At 33.9% G+C, this 20,157-nt stretch overlaps 1 protein-coding gene across 1 annotated transcript; it reads left to right on the top strand.

Moving 5' to 3' along the window:
• Positions 1-1,799: 1,799 nt before the first annotated feature.
• LOC106616000 (uncharacterized) lies at positions 1,800-14,459 on the top strand. The gene is made up of 4 exons (XM_014232442.3): positions 1,800-1,821; positions 8,746-9,182; positions 10,366-10,515; positions 13,782-14,459. The coding sequence occupies exons 1-4, from the start codon at positions 1,800-1,802 to the stop codon at positions 14,280-14,282; spliced, it is 1,110 nt and encodes a 369-aa protein (XP_014087917.2). The 3' UTR covers positions 14,283-14,459.
• The last annotated feature ends 5,698 nt before the right edge of the window (positions 14,460-20,157 follow it).

The following is a 20,157-nucleotide window of genomic DNA, read 5'->3' as shown; positions in this document are numbered from 1 at the left end:
AAATATACGTTATAAAATATATATATAAATATTTCTGCGACTAAATTTCTTGTAAGCGTCCCTTTCAAAATTTACGATTATTGACTCATTTATATGATTTTTGTTGTTGCATACATATGTATGTATATATATATGTATATATATATGTATGTATACATATGTATATATGTAATTGATGAAATGTAAATTCTAGGGCTGTGGAAAAACAATTCTTCCGAAACGTACCATATAAGGCTGTAAACTAAGTCTTCACGTTATTTCTTTCAAATTATATAGTTTTATGGTTCTAGACAGTGTAAACATTATTCAACTTAACATATTTGTCACATATGTTTGCATGTAATTTTTATAAATTTGTTGTACTTTTCTCTGCGTAAACACGTGTGTAAGCTGAGTTCAGTAAAAAGGTAAAAATGATTCATTAAAATATTTAATCAAATAGAATTATTAACAAATTAGTAACTCAGCATAATTTCGCTTTATTTATTATTTTTTATGGCCCTTCTGTTTGCTTATTTGCCAACTGGCTGTTTCATTTAGGTATTAATGTTGTTTGCCAAATACATAATCGATTGTATTCCATTGAATGCAGTTGAGTAATGTTTGTGGGCTTTGGTTGACTTGTTACAGTATAACCATATATGTCTTTATTACAAGAATATAAAGTACTAATGACTTCTAATGTGGCTTCTTTCTTCTTCTAGAAGTTGTTTCAATATAAGCAACTTTTGCGAGAGGAAATCTCAATTAGAATAGAGTTTAAACCTTTACTTTATACTACCCATGGGTGCCACCATATGATATCATAATTTCTATTTATAGCAAGTAGTGATCGATAATTTATGCAATTGCACCTACTAATCCACTTCATATATACAAATGTTTACTAAAGATTACAAGTTATATATACATGAGTATTTCTTTTGAAGCAAATATTAATCTAGCGAGTTGGCGCAATTTCGGTGATATTTTATGTACCTCTAACACTATGTATGTACGTGTATTGATACTTCTCCCAGCAATTACCGAAATGTTGATTTCCAAGAATTTGCAACAAAATAAGGCTAATGATTTACGAGTACATCAGGGGCTTAAACTGATATATGTATATGTGACCTACGTGCTTGACTGAAACTTCCGTTCTTTGAGCTAAGTCTATTAGTAAATATTGGCGAACACTTCCTCTGCTTGCCTTATCAAACAACTCAATCGCCCATGCATTTGAAAAAAAAAACAAAAAAAGTATAGTAAGTAGCTCGGGACTTTTATAAAAGTACTCTGTCTTTCACTTTGATTTTTCTCTACATACGTGAGCATGTAGGTATGTCAGTGTATACGTAACAATGTTCATACGTACAAACATATGTAAACGTTACTGTTTAATCTTTATAACTCTGATAAGAATCCGGGCCTGTGAAGAACGGTAAAACTGCTAATAATAATAACAAAAACAAAAATAAAAACACCAATACGGGGCATAAAAAATATATATACCATTATATACTTCTATAATTTATTTATTTATCTTCTTTTTTTTTGATATATCGATATTCTATATGAGTATAAATACATTGGTCGGTAGTGATATCGGCAACAGTTGCTTCAGATCAAAAGTGTTAACTACTCCTGTCAATAGTAATCGATCCGTAATCAGTCGGCTTTTAATACGTAAAATAATTTGAAGAACTTAGTGGAAGTAAGCAGATTTAAAGGGTTTGGAAGCGGCAGAATTTCTGTGACTACAATTATCCAAAAACAATTTTTATTTACAAACCGAAACTTTTCTTCTATTGAAAATAATGGAGATCAAAACAGCTACTGGTGAGTCATAGAAAGCTATATTCATATAATTTCGTACTTTATTTCAGATTAGCAAGCTAAGCGTTGTATTTTTTTTTTGTTTGTGAAATATTGGTTTTATCGTAATTTTTATGTGTTGAGTTTTTTTTTTTAAATTTCTCACAATGTTTTACTGTATATAATAACTTCAAGTTCAATAGAGCTCCTTGAGCTTGACAAGCGCTGGTCAATAACTATAACTTGTGCGGCTGCAAGCAAGAGTTCCGCTGAACTACTTGCTCCTACCACGGCTGATCTTGACGAAATGGTAGTTGTTCTGACGGTACACTGTCATCGACGCCGCTTTAACAAATTTGTGGTACGCTTAAAACGCTTTCTCGATCTATAAGGATCTGGTGAACCATATCTTAGAGTTATGGGAATCGCAATGGGACAGCCTTCAGAGCCGTCTAAGTGGGATCCTGCGTTACTTTTGATGCGAGGATCAGCTCAAACTACCTAATAACTTGTGCACCTTAAACGATGAAAAACTGTGGGTCCGGTAAAGCATAGCAACTCTTGCGAAATTACAAAAAAAAACTTCAAAATTCTTGCGAAAGTCCGCCAATTTCGAAATTTAGATTAATTGGCAACTATTTATATAATCTATAAATTTTAATTCTGAAAATGATATTTTAAATAGTTTTCGATTTGTTCAGCAAAAATTTAACTTCACATTTCAATTGTATTGACATCGTTTTCTACGTCGTAACTACATATATAAGTAGCTCATTTTAAGACTAAATCCAAGAAATTAGTAGATAAAAAACTTTGTGAAGCGTTTTTTCTTACGCGCAAACTTCGTGCCTTTGCACCGAATTTGCTTTACTTATATTATTTTTGCTTACAAAATTCCGTTTTTTTCTCAAATATTCTAATATCAACCGCGTACATTCTGAAAGCAAAACCTTGTTAATATTTTAAAAAAAAATTTATAAAAAATTTAAACAACTTTTCAATAAAAAAATTTAAAAAAATATTTTCCAAAGATAATACCTCAAAGATATTTATAAAAATTTATATGAACTTAAAAAATATTTTCTAAAAATAATTTGACTGAAGTAGGATACTTTAAATGAAAATCTAAAAATTCTCACATACAAAATACGCTTGAATGAAAATAAAAAATATATAAAGTGTCATAAAATATGTAAAAAATATAAAAAATGTTATCGCACTAAAATAAACCGTTCCACAATCAAACACTCAATATAAGCAGTCAATGTCGTTGCTGACCTACGACAACATTTCCGATAGCAACACAAAATTATATAAGTGTACGCTCAATTTTTAAGTTGTCATCATTTTTTGTTGTTTTTGCCATAGCTGCCGGTGTCGTTCACTGCCACCTAATAGCTTAATTAGCAATTGGCGCTCTTTTCACACACACACAAAGTATATGCATATGCATAAGTATACTCAAAAATAAAGTTTTTTTGTGTTTTTGTTGTGCTTTGCTTTTGTGCTGAGTATGCAAATTTCGGCAGGCGCGCCCACATAAAATCGAAATACTCACACCACAGGCGTCAGGGAAACAGCTGGAACAAATATTAATGAAGCGAATGAAGAGTGATGAGTAGTGAAAACAAAAAAAAATGTATCTGCTAGTATAACTTGTACGTATGTATGTATGTAGACCCATGTGAACCAAATTTCAACACGTCATTAACGATGACGTTTCGTCGACGACCTAGAAATTTAAACTGTGTTGATTTTTTTTTAAATATCTGTGTGGGTGGCGGCCTACGAGCTTGGCAACCGAAATTATACAACCGCATCAAATTTCAGTTGTGGTTAATTTTAGACAAAACAGTGTTTATTGCTATTTATAGCTTCTATTTTATATGTATAATTATAATTAAAAACTTATTTGGACAAATGAGTGTGGCTATATTAGATCGTATGTGTCATAAATATACACTTTAAATATGAAATTTACATAAGTTGATGAAAGCCGGACATTTCGGGATTCAGGTTTTCAAAACCTATTTTTCTGTGTTTTAAGATTTTTAAAATTTTTAACTTACATTTAAGCTTACAATATTTATCATCAACCAAAATTTGATAACATTTAAGAATCCCGAAATTTTTACTTCAATCCCGATTTTTCGGGATTTTGAGATTGTTGAACTTTTTAACGGAAAAATTTTCATTATCAGGAGTCTATTTAATAATCCCGAAATGTAGGTACTCTGATATTTGGATTTGTATTTTTCGGGATTTCGAAAATATTTTTTATTTATTGGCAATAAATGGTATTTATTACCACCAAATATAATATAATATCATTTAATAATCCAGCAATCTCGGAATTCATCAGTCCCGATTTTTCGATATTTTAAGATTTATACATTTGCTAACGAACTTCCAAATTGTTCATCAATTAGAAAGTATTTTTTGAAACCCGAACGATAACAGTTATTGCTTATACATACATATTTATAACTAACTGACATAGTTTTCTTTAATAAATCATTATGTAAACTTTTCAAATAAATTTTCTCAGTATTAGATTCTTCTTCCAATTTATTCGATTAATTTGCATTCAACGCAGCGACGAGTCATCACAAATTGTTTAAGCAACAAAATTCGAAAAGCACAAAAAAATAAAAAATTTTTATATCTGCACCAGCCCTTAAATTGTCGCTCCCCAACACCTACAAAATGCAAGTTGTCAGCTGTTTGTACAGCTACGCACGTTGTATTGCTTGTCTAGCTGGCTGCTGGCTTCGCCGCTTGCCTGACTGCTTGACTTGTTTCTAAAACGCTCAACCGCAACTTGCTCTACAACACGCTCGTCAGCAAATACCGAGGAGTGACTAATGCGAAATTCTGGTGAAATTCACGAGAAGTTGTCTTTGCGCTGGTAACTGCTCCAACCAACGCTCATCAAGCGAATTTTATTCAGCACCCAATCGAAATGACGCTACACTTTATTAGCAAACTCCCATCTGTATTAAAATGTAGGTGTAGAGTTGGTTCATACAAAAAACGTACTAATACCAACGCTAGCTGATAACAAGCAGTGCAGTGTGACTTACATACACATACATACATATGTGTCAGTGTGCGTGTTACGAATTGTAAACACCACTTAAAATGGTTAGCTGTCTGGCCTACATGTTGTATGAGTGACATTCGTCTATCTGTGTGGAAAGGAAGTACGGAAGTGGAAGGAGCGCAGCACATACATATACATATAATATTTATGTGTGTGTAGATTTATAATTTAATTGTTTCAATTGCGCATTGTGACGTTTGTCTTGTCGCGTGCCGAATAATTTCGCTATCAATTGAGTGTGCGCCTAAACATCTCACTCAACCATTGCCTTATACTACACATACATTTGTGTATACAAAAACCGACATGTGTATATATCTTTTGGCCGCAATATATTTATAGCAGTGCTAATAAACTTTAAACAAGCTTATTTATTGCGTTGAATATAGAAAAGTTACAAGCCAATGAACGACCGCTAATTGTGTGAAATTGAAGTAATTATTAGCTCACATGCTGGAAGCTATGTGCTCACCTACATATGAATAAATATTCGCATATTCATTACCGACTATTTATTAATAGCTATATTGTCGCTAAATATTTACGCGTCTATTAGGTGTGAAAGAATTGTTAAGCGACGAAATTCATTTATTTTTAAGTATGACATTTAAATATTTAGTATTTCTATTAGTGTTAAAATTATCACAAGTACTTGTGAATGACGAAAACATACTCTCTCAATAAACATACTGAATTATGCTATATCATTAAGTGGAATTTTATAAATTATTGTGTAATATCCGGTTTAGATTAGAAAGAAGAAATTTATTTTTTGAAATGACAAAAAATATGCTTACATCATCACTAAATATTTCACAGCTGCTTTCTAAAAATTGTTAATTGCAGAAATGGAGTGTATTAGTTGTGAAAAAAATAAATGAAAGCAGAACAAAAACGTTAACGTTGACTTCGGCTGTATCGAAGCTATAATACTCTTCACAAGTGCATTTTTTATAGCGTATCTTTAACTTGATTCTGCTCCGTCAATTTTTACGGCAGCTATACGCTATGATAGTCAGATCTGAATAATTTCTTCAGAGATTATAGCAATGTCTTGAAAAATAATATATGCCATATTTTATGAAGATATCTTGTCAAATAAAGAAGTTTTGCATAGAAGAACTTGATTTTGATCGATCCTTTTGTATGGCAGCTATATGCTGTAGTGGGCCGATATGGGTGGTTTTAATAAGTGAGTAGCTTCTTGGAGAAAAAATTATTTGTGCAAAATACCAGGTCGATATCTCAAAAGCTGAGGGACTAGTTCGGTTATATACAGACAGACGGACATGGCAAAGTCGACTCAGCTGGTCATGTTGATCATTTATACATGTATGTGTTCCAAACTAAATATACCCTTTAATTATTTAGATTTTTGCAAATTTCAAAGCTGTTATAACATCAAGCTCAAAAGCTTTAACTTTTCGGTCTTCCTAAATTGCTGTCAGATTTGGATTTAATGATTTCTGTGATTCCAATTTCGTACATCAATTAAAACTGCCATTTTCAATTTAGATTAATCACAAGCAAATCATTTTTTCGTTAACAAATTCGAAATTTATTTCTGCGGTCCAAAGTTCAATTGTACACTAATCTTCAAACAAAATCTGCAAACATGTAGAAAGAACAACGCCTTTTTAAAAATAAGCCAATTATTGGGGTTTATTGATGATTCAAAAGCAAACAATGAAATTTTCAATTTGAGCAGAAATAAACGCATACAAGACCATAAAAGCAGGCTCTTCAACCGCAACAGTTGGCCGTTTAGACGCCGATGAGAAGGTATCATCTGGCGTGTACTCAAACATGAGTAATAGATTTAATTTTGGCAGTGAAGTGGCATAGTGATTGAATGGCGATTAAGTAGGCGATTGAGTTAAGCAGTGTCGACAAATGTCCAAATATGGTTAGAAATTAAAGAATTGAATTGCAATTTCTTATAACTAACCATGCAACTGACCTAATTAATGTATGTATTTGATAATCAGCAGAATAATTTAAAAATGGGAAATGAAATTGTTTTTTTTTTTATTACTAATTACATTAAAATTAAAATAATTAATTTAGTATTAAAAATTTTAAGTAAAAAATTTAATTAATTAATTAAATATAAATTATGAATGTCTTTATAAATTTATTTTAAAAATGTTTAATTAATTTTCTTATATTTAATCTAAAAAATTTATTAAAAATTTTAAATTAAATGTTCCAATAATTTTTTAACTTCCCGCTAAGAAAATGGAAAATTTTCTAAAAATCGGGAAGATATTGGTTTCACCCCATTTTGCAAAAATCGAGTTCTCAACAGATCTCGACGTTCTGAGGGTCGAGGAAGCTTCCCCGAACATTTCTACGATGATGTCCGTATGTCTGTTTGTATGTGTGGATGTATGTGTGTGTGTGTGGATGTATGTGACTCTCTTATAACTATTAAACTGCTCAACCGATTTGAATAAACTAAACGGCATTCCAAAGGGTTTCATTGCACTTGAATTTCGTGTAAGTTTGGACCCAATCGGACCAGTAGATTTCGAGAAATCTCAAAAATAAAAATTTTGAAAAATCGTTTTCTAAACGACTTGACCGATCGACACCAAAAACTAATCAGTTCTAAACCTTGAAGAAACACATCGTTTGCCGCAAACCGGGTCGAAATCGGTTAATTTACTTGCTAGATATCGAAAACGAAAAATTTCGAAGAGCTCAAAAGCAGTGAAAAAAGCGAAATTTGAACGTTAGCGTATGAAATTAGAGGGAAGTTGCAGGGATGGCCCTTGAGGCCAACCGTTTTCCACATTTTTTTTTAATAGTTTATTAAATTATGTAAATTAATATAAATTATATTTACTTAGATTGTAGTTAATTGATATCGATAAAAGCGCAGAACAATCATTTTAAATACATTAAACCAGCAAAATCAAGTAAATCCAACTAAAAATGCAAGCAACACAAAAAAATTGCCACATGAGAGAGTCAATTAAGCAAGCGAGTTAAAATTTGAGTAATTCTCCAATATGTTCTGCTAACTGTAAGCACAAATAATTTCACATGTCAGCACTTCACACCCGCCGCGCGCTTTAATTAAAAAGCAAATAATAGTATATCAGTGCTCACAAATACGCGAGCATGTGCGAGTAAGTAGGCATGTACTGGAATAACCCACGACCACACCTCGCCCTTACCACCAAAGCGTGCTTAGTAGTAATCAGCTGTGCAAATTTTCATTCATAAAAATACCTTTACGCTGAGTCTTTCTACAAGTGCATGAGCAGCGCATTGCGTGCCGCTGTGTATGTGTGAGCGCTACTTTCATTCGTTTGCTCTTAGTTTTGCTCATTTGCTTTGCCTCCAGCGCGCCCACTTTGCTTTTTCGTGTATGCATGTTATTTGTGTGTGTGTCTCTTTTCCTTCCGCTCAATAGTGCTCAAAAGAACTCTTTCACTCAAGCAAATATTTACTGCTAGTTTACTGCTTGTGTGTGGGGTGGTGTATGGGTGCTATTGCTATATTGTTGCTGGCCGCCTGGGAATTTTTTATGGTGTAATGTCTCTGCTTAACTGATGCATAACTAATATCGTAAGTACGCTGATAAACCAGAGACACATTCGCAGAGATATTAAATGAAGAATTATTCTTATGAAATAGAGTGTGGGGATTTTTCACTTCAACTGTAGTCAACACTAGCATGTTGGCCCACTGGGTGTTTGTACACGTACTATGCTGTTTAATAGCATTTTACTCATAATTTTAGTTTCAATTTCACAATTTATTCTCTATGATTAGATTCGAGAAAATTCCCAGTTATTGCAATCACTTTTAAAACATTAAAAAAAAATCGTTTACAGATTACTGCCACCAGGTGAAAGATGTTTGTGTCACATATGAGGTACGCCCACCACGTCGCCTCACTACTGCAACGAAACGCTGCACTTGTGACTATTCACTCTTCGTTTACGTGGTGTTGGCGATTTTGGCGCAATTTCCACAGCACGCCCCTGCCGCCGCATTGCGACAGCAAACGCACGATGTTTCGCAGTCATTCGAATCTGCGGAGGATACTTTAGAGCTCTTGCATGAGCTGGCACGTTTTATATATCACGAACATAAAGCAGGCGATGTTGATGACGAACATGCGAAAGGACGTGTCTATAAGCGACACGATGCCCACAGGGCATTGTACATGCGTAATGACGAGCCGGCTTGGCACAATGTTTGTGGACGTGATAGCGGCTGGAGTGGTGATGAGCTGGCTGAGGATCTGAGTCAGGATTATATCAAATTGGTAAGGACACCATTAAAATTTGGTGAAAGTTAGTGAATACACATATTGTACATACATATATTGTATTATTTATACAATATATGCGTAGTAATCGTTGATTATAAATTGTCATAAGACTTATGAATTAAAAATTTTTCATTTAAACGAAAAAAATAATGGATAACTTCTATTAAGAAAAGAAATACTAGCAAGAATTAGTTTTATTCTCAAAATTAAAGTGGTAGAGAAAAACTCTAACGTTTTTCTAATTAATTTTAATTGTTTTCAAAGAGTTTATTTCAACTTGTGTAACAGTAATTAAGTTAAAATACATATATTTCGTCAAAAAGGTGTTTTACTCAAAATACATCGATTCGATGAATTTAATTTTTTTTATAATATTAGCAATAATAGAGTATTTTAAAAAAATTTAGCCAAGAAATATGTTATTAATGCAATACATCCATTCGATGAATTCATACTTTTGACAGCGAGAGCAATTTTTAAATATTTTCTCAAAGAATTTCAATACAAATATGACGAAAAATTTGCTATTTGTGAAATACATCTAATCGATGAATTTAATTTTTTTTACAGTATTTGCAATTTTAAAGTATTTTTCACTGATTTAGTTATACGAGCAAAACATATATAGCTGAATTCTAAATTGTAACAAAAACAGCACTTTTAAAATATTTTCTCATATACTATTAGGTGATAACGACGACTTTCAATAATTTGGTTGAAAATGTATTATTTTCGAAATACATCTAAACGATGAATTTGAATATTTGTATAGTATTTGCAATTTTAAAGTATTTTGTATGAATGTAGCCAAGAAATATGTTGGCAGGGCAATACATCTTTTCGACGAATTCTAATTTTTCAGTGAAACAGCGCCTTTTTTCTCATCTACTTTTATAATGATAACAACGAATTGCAATAACTAAGCTAAAAATTAACTATTTTCATAATACATCTAATCGATGAAATATTTTTATTATGGGATAAGCGTTTTATATTAATTTAGCCAAGAAAAATATTATCAAAGAAATACTTCTACTCGATGAATTCATATTTTAGAGAGAAACAACGCTTTTAAAATATTTTCTTATCCACGATTATAATGATAACAACAAATTTTTATATTTTGGCTGAAAATGAAGGAATACATCTAATCGATAAACATTTTATTATTTTGCAGTACATGAAAAATCTGCGTGAGACGATACGTTTGGAATACAAAAGCCTCAAGCGCAATGCTTTACCCAACATTGACATCGACGATATGCGCGCCTGGCGCCGACATGAAAGGAAATATAAATTTTTGCCAACTTTGGAGCGTAATGCTACGGTAAGCGATATCCACTCTATAAACTATATAAAATCGTGAAACCTACAAAAGCATTCACCACAGAAATTTAAAATGAAAGTCTCACTATTCAAAGAAATTGTATTACGTCTTTACGGGTATAGTAAGAAGTCGAGTAACAAACATAATTCAATCGCTATCATAATCGCCGATGACTAAGAACACTCGCCAGACGTATACTTACGTGAAATGAGTTCAGTCATAGGGGTTGCAGTGCATGACGTACTCGGTGTTCGGCTGAAAATCGCCACGCGCCAAATAACCCCATCACAGAAAGTACATGTGCATAGAAGTAGGCATGAACAAATTATTATATGGAAAATAAATTACCAGACACTTAGACGCCGCCACATATCGCATGATGCGAATTGTGTTGTAATTATTCGCCATATGTACATACATATGTATGCGCTTTACCGCGGGATTTGCAATGAATTTTATATTTTATTTTACAATTTTCCATTCAAACACTATATCTCAGCATTTGCGTCATACAAGTAATCACGCTCATGACCAAACAATTGTTAAAAAAAAATTTCCTCAACACTTACGTATACATGTGTGGTGGTTGTCAACAGTACTAGGGGCTTTTGCGAAAAAACCCGGCACTAAACTGATTATATGAACAAATATGCTGGCGGGCGTTCTGGAGTGTGTGGTGTCATCAGTGTGTCTTCAGGGGATTTTTTACCTGTCTACTACACACCTCTCTAAGTACCCATGGCACGCTCCACTTCTCATTTGTAGCAGATGTGTGCTCATATACATACTTGTATGTATGTATGGAAATGTTCAAAAGTAAAATATGGAAAAACTTTTACGCATTTGTGCGAATAAATTGTGCAAACATATCAAAGATAATCCAGAGTTTTTAGTCTTTACTAAACATCTTTATATGACGCATCAAATTATCACCAGCAAAAAGAGGAATAAGGGATCGTCTGAAGTGAGGGCTTGTTTGTCATGGAGTAATTTTTGATAGCTTTCAGAATTTTTACCTTGAAGAGAGACTATCGAAGATGTTAAGCCAGAGTGTTACATAAGAGCGGTAGCTGAAGAGTTCACCTATGAAGTTAGATATGGAAGAGGTGTATATACAGTCCAATTTTCTCCATTACGAATTTGTAATAATTTGTTTATTTTCAGAATATTCAAGGTTATTGCAACATTTTATATTTATTAGCAACCTTACCACTCATATACTGTTTGCATAGAAATCTAGTTTGATAAGAATAAATTCCTAGACCTCAAAGCCTAACGCTTTCATCAATGATTTAAATACCCTCGAGTATAAATCCCATTATCGTACAAGACAACTGTCTGAACTCAAAATTATCAAAAACAAAAAAAACAATAATCATTAAATAAGAGACTGCAAGATTTCTCAAACTGAAAATATTTCTCACTCTAAGCAAAAGGTACCCACACCGAGAAACTGCTTGTAACCCACCCTTTACTTGTCGCAACTTCCAATCGATCCTGCAGTTCAAAATACATATAGCAAGAATGTTGCATGGCAGCTGAAGCGTTAACTTGACAATGACCGCCCTCAGGGCTTTATGAGAGTGCTGACGCGAGCACTTACCACGCGCCATTGGAGCATACGATTACGCTCTCATTAGGTGCTCAAAAGGCAGCGCAGGATACCGAGATATTTAGATAAGAAAAGCATAAGCATGAGGGTGATGAAGACAAACGGTGGCAGAGGCGTTGAAGGTAAACTGCCGACAAGAGTACTAAGTACGAAGCTTTCTGCACTACTTGCAACTTCAAAATGTATGCTGTTGCACAAAACCAGTTGCAGCAACATTTTAGTGCTTGAAGGCGCAATGCGATGATTTGCATAAGTCAAAAGAGGTTTCAACGCGCACAAGCAATGGTATCCGCTGCGCACTTCTGCAGCGGCTGTGGCTGCGACAGCACGATAAATCAATCAAAGCCAAAGGTTGCAGGCCAAATTTTCCACATACATACATGAGTAGTGCTTGCTGAGGAATGCACGCTTTTTATACTCTTGCAACATGTTGCAACAGAGTATAATAGTTTTATTCACCTAACGGTTGTTTGTATCACCTAAATCTAATCGAGATAGGTATGGAGATATATATAAATGATCAGAATGAGGAGCGAGCTGAAGTCCGGTTGTCTGTCTGTCCGTCTGCCTGTGAACTTAAGTAAAAATTGAGATATGCTAATGAAGCTTGGTACACATGTTCCTTGGCAAAAAAAGTGAGAACGAGTTCGTAGATGGGCGTAAATGGTTTACTGCCACGTCCTCTCTATAGTGCCATAACTAAGCACTAAATTAAGATATAAAATTTTGGCACATGGGATCACAGTAGCAAGAAGCATATGTGGACTAAAAATTTTGAAAATAACGGGCGTGGACCCGCCTGATAAGAGAGCCTAAATCACATAAGATACAGCAAAAAAATTCACTCAAGACAAATTCCTTAAGCACCCCTACCTACACTGTAAAAATTAAAAAAAAAAAATCGGGTGATAACCCCGCCCCATCTAACGGTAGTGTTAGAAACTACTAAAAGCGCGATAAATCAATAAATACATACGCCAAAGACACTAAAACTTACACCTAGGATGATACAAGAAGACTTTATAGGAGCCGAGGCAAAATTGCACGATGGGCGTGGCACCGCCCACATGTCGATGAAAACCCATATCTCAGAACCTACTCCACCGATATCGACCAAATTTGGTATGTGGCCCCAGATATCGAATATGTGGACCGCAGTTCCTACACCGAACATTTTATCGTAAATATCGGTCAATATGTAAGATATATTATTGAAATACGAAAATAATACTTTTCTGATAATAATATGTGTCAAAAATGGGTTGCATCGGTTCAATAATTCACCTTGTCCCATATACCTTATAGGAAGATTTTCAAACTACCGGCTGACGTTAAATGGCATATATCGGCAAATAAGTAAGATACTTTAGCAACATTAACTAAACATACAATATTGGATATACTACACACAAGTTACCCAAACTACCATACGAGTTATATATTATTGGATTTCGTTGCTCTAACAAACCTTTTGCACTTGAAGGTATTTCCCTGGCTTTGATCCTGGCTAGTTGCAAGAGTATGAAATGTTCGGTTACACCCTAACTTAACACTTCCTTATTTGTTTATAAAAAATTTATTTATTATTAATAATTTTTTTAACGTATGTCAACGTTTATTAATAAATGCTTCTCCTACTTTTTGTAATTTTTAGATTGCTCCCGTTTGCTGGCATCTAAGCCTACAAAAATTCATTGCTTCATTTGACTATCTGCATAAAATCCAACAACAATGGGACCAACAACACCTACATACACAGAGTGCCATCACACGCGAGCTGCTGGAATTACTGCAGAGCGCTAAGCGTATACTTTGCGAAATTGAGACGAACATCAATGGCTGCTTTCCACGCAGTAGCCGACATGTTGCTAGCATTCCACATGCTGAAATGTTTGCACAAATTAATTTCTACACCAATAGAAATGTTGCCAATGTTGCCGCACAACATGGTGTCCATCATACAGATTTACGCTTTGTTACATTTTTCTATCAAAATTATTTGCTACGAATTTGGAAAATACTACCGCGTCATCCCAGGCATATTCAAATGTCATATACATGTGAGACGAACACTCACCCGACCATACTCGATAAAAGTTTGGAAAAGGATGTGTCCATTTTGAATGGTGGTGATGATGATGACTCTGCGGAATAGAAGAAAGAAAATGCGAATTTAAAATAAAACATTCTAAAATTACTTAAAAAAATAATATTGAACAAAGTATAGAAAAACTGAAAAACCAATCAAATAAGAAACTGTGATTTAAATTAATTATTTTATTTATAATTTAAGAGCATAATGCTGTATTTAGCTTTTAAGTGAAAACGTTAATGAAACTAAGTGATAGTAAATTATGTGCCATATATATATATTTAAGTGTAACTAAAATACGTTACGAGAATTGTCATCAATATTTATTTAATTTATATATTTATTTATGTTATATGAGTGGTAGTGCAAACAATAATAATGTTGAGAGTAAAAATACGGTTTATTTTATTTATTTACCTCAACAGGTAATTAAACACTAGTTTAATATTAAAAAAAATTTATGAACTTCAGCTGCACCGAAGCTACAATATCCTTCACAGGATATTACCTTTGCTCTAGCATGAAGGGGTACATAACAAATTTTTCTTGCTTTAGATCGGTCAGTTTGTATGTCAGCTATATGTTATAGTGATCCGATCTATACGATATAGTCGGACATTGTAGCGCTGTTTTGAAAAATAATCCAAAAATAATGCCAAATTTTGTGAAGATAGCATATGCTATCAAATAAAAAAAGCTTTCCAGAACTTTATTTTGATCAATCAGTTTGGATAGCAGCTTTATGCTTTATTGGTCCGATATCGGCGGTTTTGACAAATGAACAGATTGTTGAGGAGAAAATAATGTGCGCAAATTTCAAATCGATATCTCAAAACCTGACGGACTAGTGCACGTATATACAGACGGACGGACGGACGGACATGGCTAAATCGACTCAGCTCATCACGCTGACCAGTTACGTATGTATATAGCTTAAAGGGTCTCCACTCAGCTGTCCTGATATCAATTTGATGACGCAGAACTTATGACCTAATTTATTTGTATATTTGAGCTTAGAAAACTTTTTTTCGCTTTTTAGTGTCTACTCTGCTCATTTTCTGTCATATCATATTATCTACTTACTTGGCTTGCAATAGTATGTTTTATATCATTATATTTATGTATATATATTCTTCCTGGTGGCTTCGTATGGACACTGGATAGTCTCTAAATGGTTTTAGGTCAGAAGATATTCGGGCCAAGGTCAATATTACACCGCACTCTTTTCTATTTATATATCTGTAACGACGAATCTGAGTGAGCGCTATCCATGAAAGTAATGCGTCTGCTTTTTGTGCCTGCACCATAACTATTATTCTAGTTTCTCTCCTCTATTCTGGGATAAAAAAAAACATATCTTAAACGGAACTTTTCAAAATTTCGAAAATATGGTTTGTTTTTCAGTTTAGTAGTGAAAACAATTTCACTACGGACAAGCAATTCGCGGGTCAAGCCAACATCTTTCCATACAGCTACTTAGGCACAGTTTGGTTGTGAACCATAAAACACCGAAAAATCCTCTCTGTAATCAAATCATCAAAGTTCAGGCTTCAGAATTTCGAGCCGCATTTATGTCGTTTATTCAAGAAAAATGTTTAGTCTAGTTGTACATAGGGTTATCTTTACATATTTGTAATTAAATTTAAGTATTGTTCAAATCCAAGATTGAAGTAAAAAGAAATCCTTTATTTTTGTATTAAATGAAAGATTTTATTTGGCTTCGTTTCAATTAACCGATTTAGTCGAAATGTGCAACGTTTCGCTCAATAATTTATTATACTTTCAGAGAATTTATTATTAACAAAAAAAGTGGGACAGTCGATTTTCACAAGCTTCTCTTGAGGCAAATTTTTCATCCGCAAAATAATTCTCCATATACAGGCACAGGTATTAATGGCTCGGTGCCAGGTCCGTATTATAAGCTGAAATCATTAGAACCTCACAATCCAGCTTCTGGAGATATGGTGAGTCACTATCTATATGTGTGACTTGGCGTTGTCCTGATGGAAGATAATTTCTCTCCTATTGGCCAAAGGTGAACACTACCAGACAAATGCTTCATTGAGATGGTCCAATTTTTGATAGTAAAAGTTCGAATTAATAGTTTGGCCTTAAAAGAGCAGCTTATAGTAGGTTGATTCCCTGCTAATCCCACCAAACACATGGCGAAACATTCCTGACCATAAATTCAAGCTTAGCTAACGTATGCGCCGCGACTCGACCATGAGGTTCCGTTAACTCTTGTGGTGCCCATATATCGGGCCTTTTTAAATAGTTCTAAAATGGATTTTGTGCAATGTTGAACTTCTGAGCAATCGAAACCGTGCTTACATAATGGTCGCACTAGACAATTTACACTATTATATCATTATTTTCGACAATTGGCCTACCAAATATATATGTAGATAAGGCCCATATCTTAGGTTTTGATCTGCCAAGGATGAAAAGGTGTAAAAGTACAAAAAAAAGTAATTCGTTTCTTTGTGAATATGGAGTAGATATGGTAGTTCCACAATTTCAGCGAAATTCAAGCTGGTTAACTAACATATTACAAATATTTACACAATTTTCATGAAACTGTTCCTTGGACACCCATATAATACATAAAAAACTTTTAGAACTGAAATAGGTTTATAACATAAACTTGAGGGGTAGTAGTAGTTTTCCTTCTGTAAACAATTGTATTAGAAAAATATTTTTTTAGTTCAATAACAAAAATATTTCTGGGGCTATTCTGGTTTACTTGCCCAAACTTAAAACATTTTTCAAACTAAGTTAAAAAACATTTTTACCTTCCATTGTTATACTCTCTCACATTGTTGTTACAGAGTATAATAGTTTTGTTCACCTAACGGTTGTTTGTATCACCTAAAACTAATCTAGTTAGATATAGGGTTATATATATATAAATAATCAGGATGAAGAGACGAGTTCACATCCGGGTGACTGTCTGTCTGCTAAAAACTTAGCTAAAGCTAAAATTTTAGTAAAAATTGTTTCTTGGTACCGTAAGTCGGTTGGTATTGCAGATGGGCGTAATCGGATCACTGCCACGCCCACAAAACGCCATTAATCAAAAACAAATAAATTGTCATAACTAAGTTCCACAACAAGATACAAGACTCTTATTTAGTATACAGGATCACATTAGGGAGGGGCATCTGCAGTTTAATTTTTTTTTTCAATGGGCTTGGTTCCGCCCCTTAATAAGTTTAATGTTCATATCTCCTATACCACTGAAGCTATTATAAAAAAATTCACTGGGAACAAATGTTTTATCATCTCTATCGACGGTGTGAAAATGGGTGAACTCGGGTGACAACCCCGCCCACTCCCCATATAACGGTACTATTAAAAACTACTAAAAGCGCGATAAATCAAACGAGACATTAAATTTTATCTCTGGGATGGTATTAGATGATTTTGTAGGAACCATGTTCAAAATTAGATAGTGGGCGTGGCATCGCCCATTTTAGGTAAAAACCCATATCTTAGGATCTGCTTAATCGATTTCAACCAAATTCGGTACATAATATTCTTCTCATATTTCTATGTTATAGTACGAAAATGGGCGAAATCGGATAACAACCACGCCTATTTCCCATATAACACCATTTTCATTTCCATATGATTCTTTCACTTTCCAGTATCCAGATCATGAAACAATGATTATATCGGCGTAAAACTTTGCGTGAATAATACGTTTAAAGTATGCCACCTTATGACCAAAAATTATCTAAATTGAACCAAAACTGTTCAAGCCCCGAGGTACTGAATATGTGGACCCCAGTGCCTATAGTTGACTTTTTACCGAAAATATCGGTCAACATAGAACAAAGCGGCAAAATCCACAAGGAAATCTAAATCGAGTATACCATTTGACTTTGCGAGAGTATAAAATGTTCGGTTACATCCGAACTTAGCCCTTGCTTACGTATTTTATATGATTTTTATTAACATTTAAATAATATAAAAATATCAAAAAATTGTCGAATTACAGGCTAGTGCTTGCTTGAAGTCAGGGCTGTAAAAAAAACCGTGCTTCCTGGTTGACATGATTCCAACCCTTGATGTGATTTAAAATAAAGAATTCGCAAAAATTCTTCATTAGTAAATCGTCATTAGTGTCGCTATGGGATTGACCTTTGCGAAAGAAAAAAAATATGGCGTCGACTTGAAAGAACACTTCTTTGCTCTCTTTTTTTAAGACTTAAGATATCACCTCAAAAAAGTAGTTTTGAAAAAAATGCCTTTAGATCATCTTCCGTTAAATCGGTCCAGCTGCCACGACACTAAAACGGCTATAACTTCAGAAATAATTCGAATTTCAAAAAATTCCATTAGGGTGATATTTTTAAGATCTAACCTTTGAAATTCATCTCTAGACAAGAACACCTCCTTAAAATTAAATCAAGTGTGTAGGCATAATATGAAAATCTCAGTAGGACTAAATATGTAAAGTCATCTCTCATCTGAAGGTTTATATCAAAGAAATATTGATTTATCTGGAACATGCTTGCGGGTATATAATAGGAAATAAAAGAGAACCTTGAAAATACAATATGTGTGGACTTTTATAAGATATTGTATAAAAAAGATTTATTTGTGAACTCTATGTACTTAATCAGCATAAGCAAGCCGGCTAAAAAGTCACTAACCAATAATTAAAAAAAAAATTTAGACTAAAAGCACTTCAGAGCGATTTCTAGGTATTATCCAACCATCAATAACGCTATTTTTAGCAATATTTCTAAGAATATCATGACCGAACCTACGAAATATTTGCATAGTACATAAGATTATTCACAGTCAGTCAAACTACAGTGGCACACTTAAAGACGTCATTACTTGATGAAACGGTAAAAATTCTGAAATTTCTAAATATGGCAAATTGCGAAATGAGGGTGTTGACTGCACATTTATAACAAAATTTGAAAAAAAATTTCAAAAGTGCACCGTCAAAGTAAATATAAGTAGGGGAACTTAATTGCATTTTATTTTTAAACACGTCAGGGAGTAAACAAATATTTACGCTGACACACATATGTATATACATATGTATATATTCTGCATTCGCGGTTACACTCAATACTCTAAGGTAAATAGATTGAAATATGACTGAAGGCTGCAGTATGCATCGAAATGTCTACGCCCCGCCACCGCTGCCAGCTGTCAATACAAATGCCCATTGGCTGCTTGCCACAGCGACGTCACTAGTACATAATTGAAATGCATATGGTACAATCGACAAAAAAACTCAAATAGACACTTATGTGTGTGTGTGCGCATGCATTAGGAATGCAATTACAACGCCCACGTGCATAATCGTGATTAGCGCAGGTAACAGTGATAGAATACACATACATACTTACGCTTTGAGCATAAATGTGATTTTATATGCCTGTAAGCAGCACTTACAACACCTTTCTGCTGCACAGCATTTCACTCAAGCGTGGCATGAGCGTAAAATGTACATCTATATTTGTATATGTGTGTGTTTGCTTGTAAGCGAGTAGCTAAGTAAGTAGTTTATTACTCACCAGCCCACTCAATGCTCGCAGCCAAGCTACAAACTTAGGCTCGGTCTCAAAACAAACAATTATATGTATATATGTATATACACGCACACACATGTATAACATATACCTGGCATGCGCTGCGTTCATAGCGAAGGGGCTTGTGCCCTAGGGGTGTCTCCATAGCTGAAGAGTGTAAATGGAGTGCGATTATCTGTGATTCTTACGTTTTTTTGTGGCCAATACACGCACAAGCTGACAAATAAATGTATATTTTATATGTATATGTATGTCTCACCATGGCATTTATCTGCTCATCGCCGTCCTCTTGTTGCATGCGGAAAATGCCGATGAGTAATTGCAAAGTGCGCGCGTTTTTCTTCGTTCTTTTGGCCGCCAGTTGGCTGGAATGCAGACGGACA

Source organism: Bactrocera oleae, chromosome 5 (genome assembly GCF_042242935.1).
Source record: "Bactrocera oleae isolate idBacOlea1 chromosome 5, idBacOlea1, whole genome shotgun sequence".
Taxonomy (NCBI): domain Eukaryota; kingdom Metazoa; phylum Arthropoda; class Insecta; order Diptera; family Tephritidae; genus Bactrocera; species Bactrocera oleae.
This window is presented reverse-complemented; position numbering and strand designations above follow the sequence as displayed.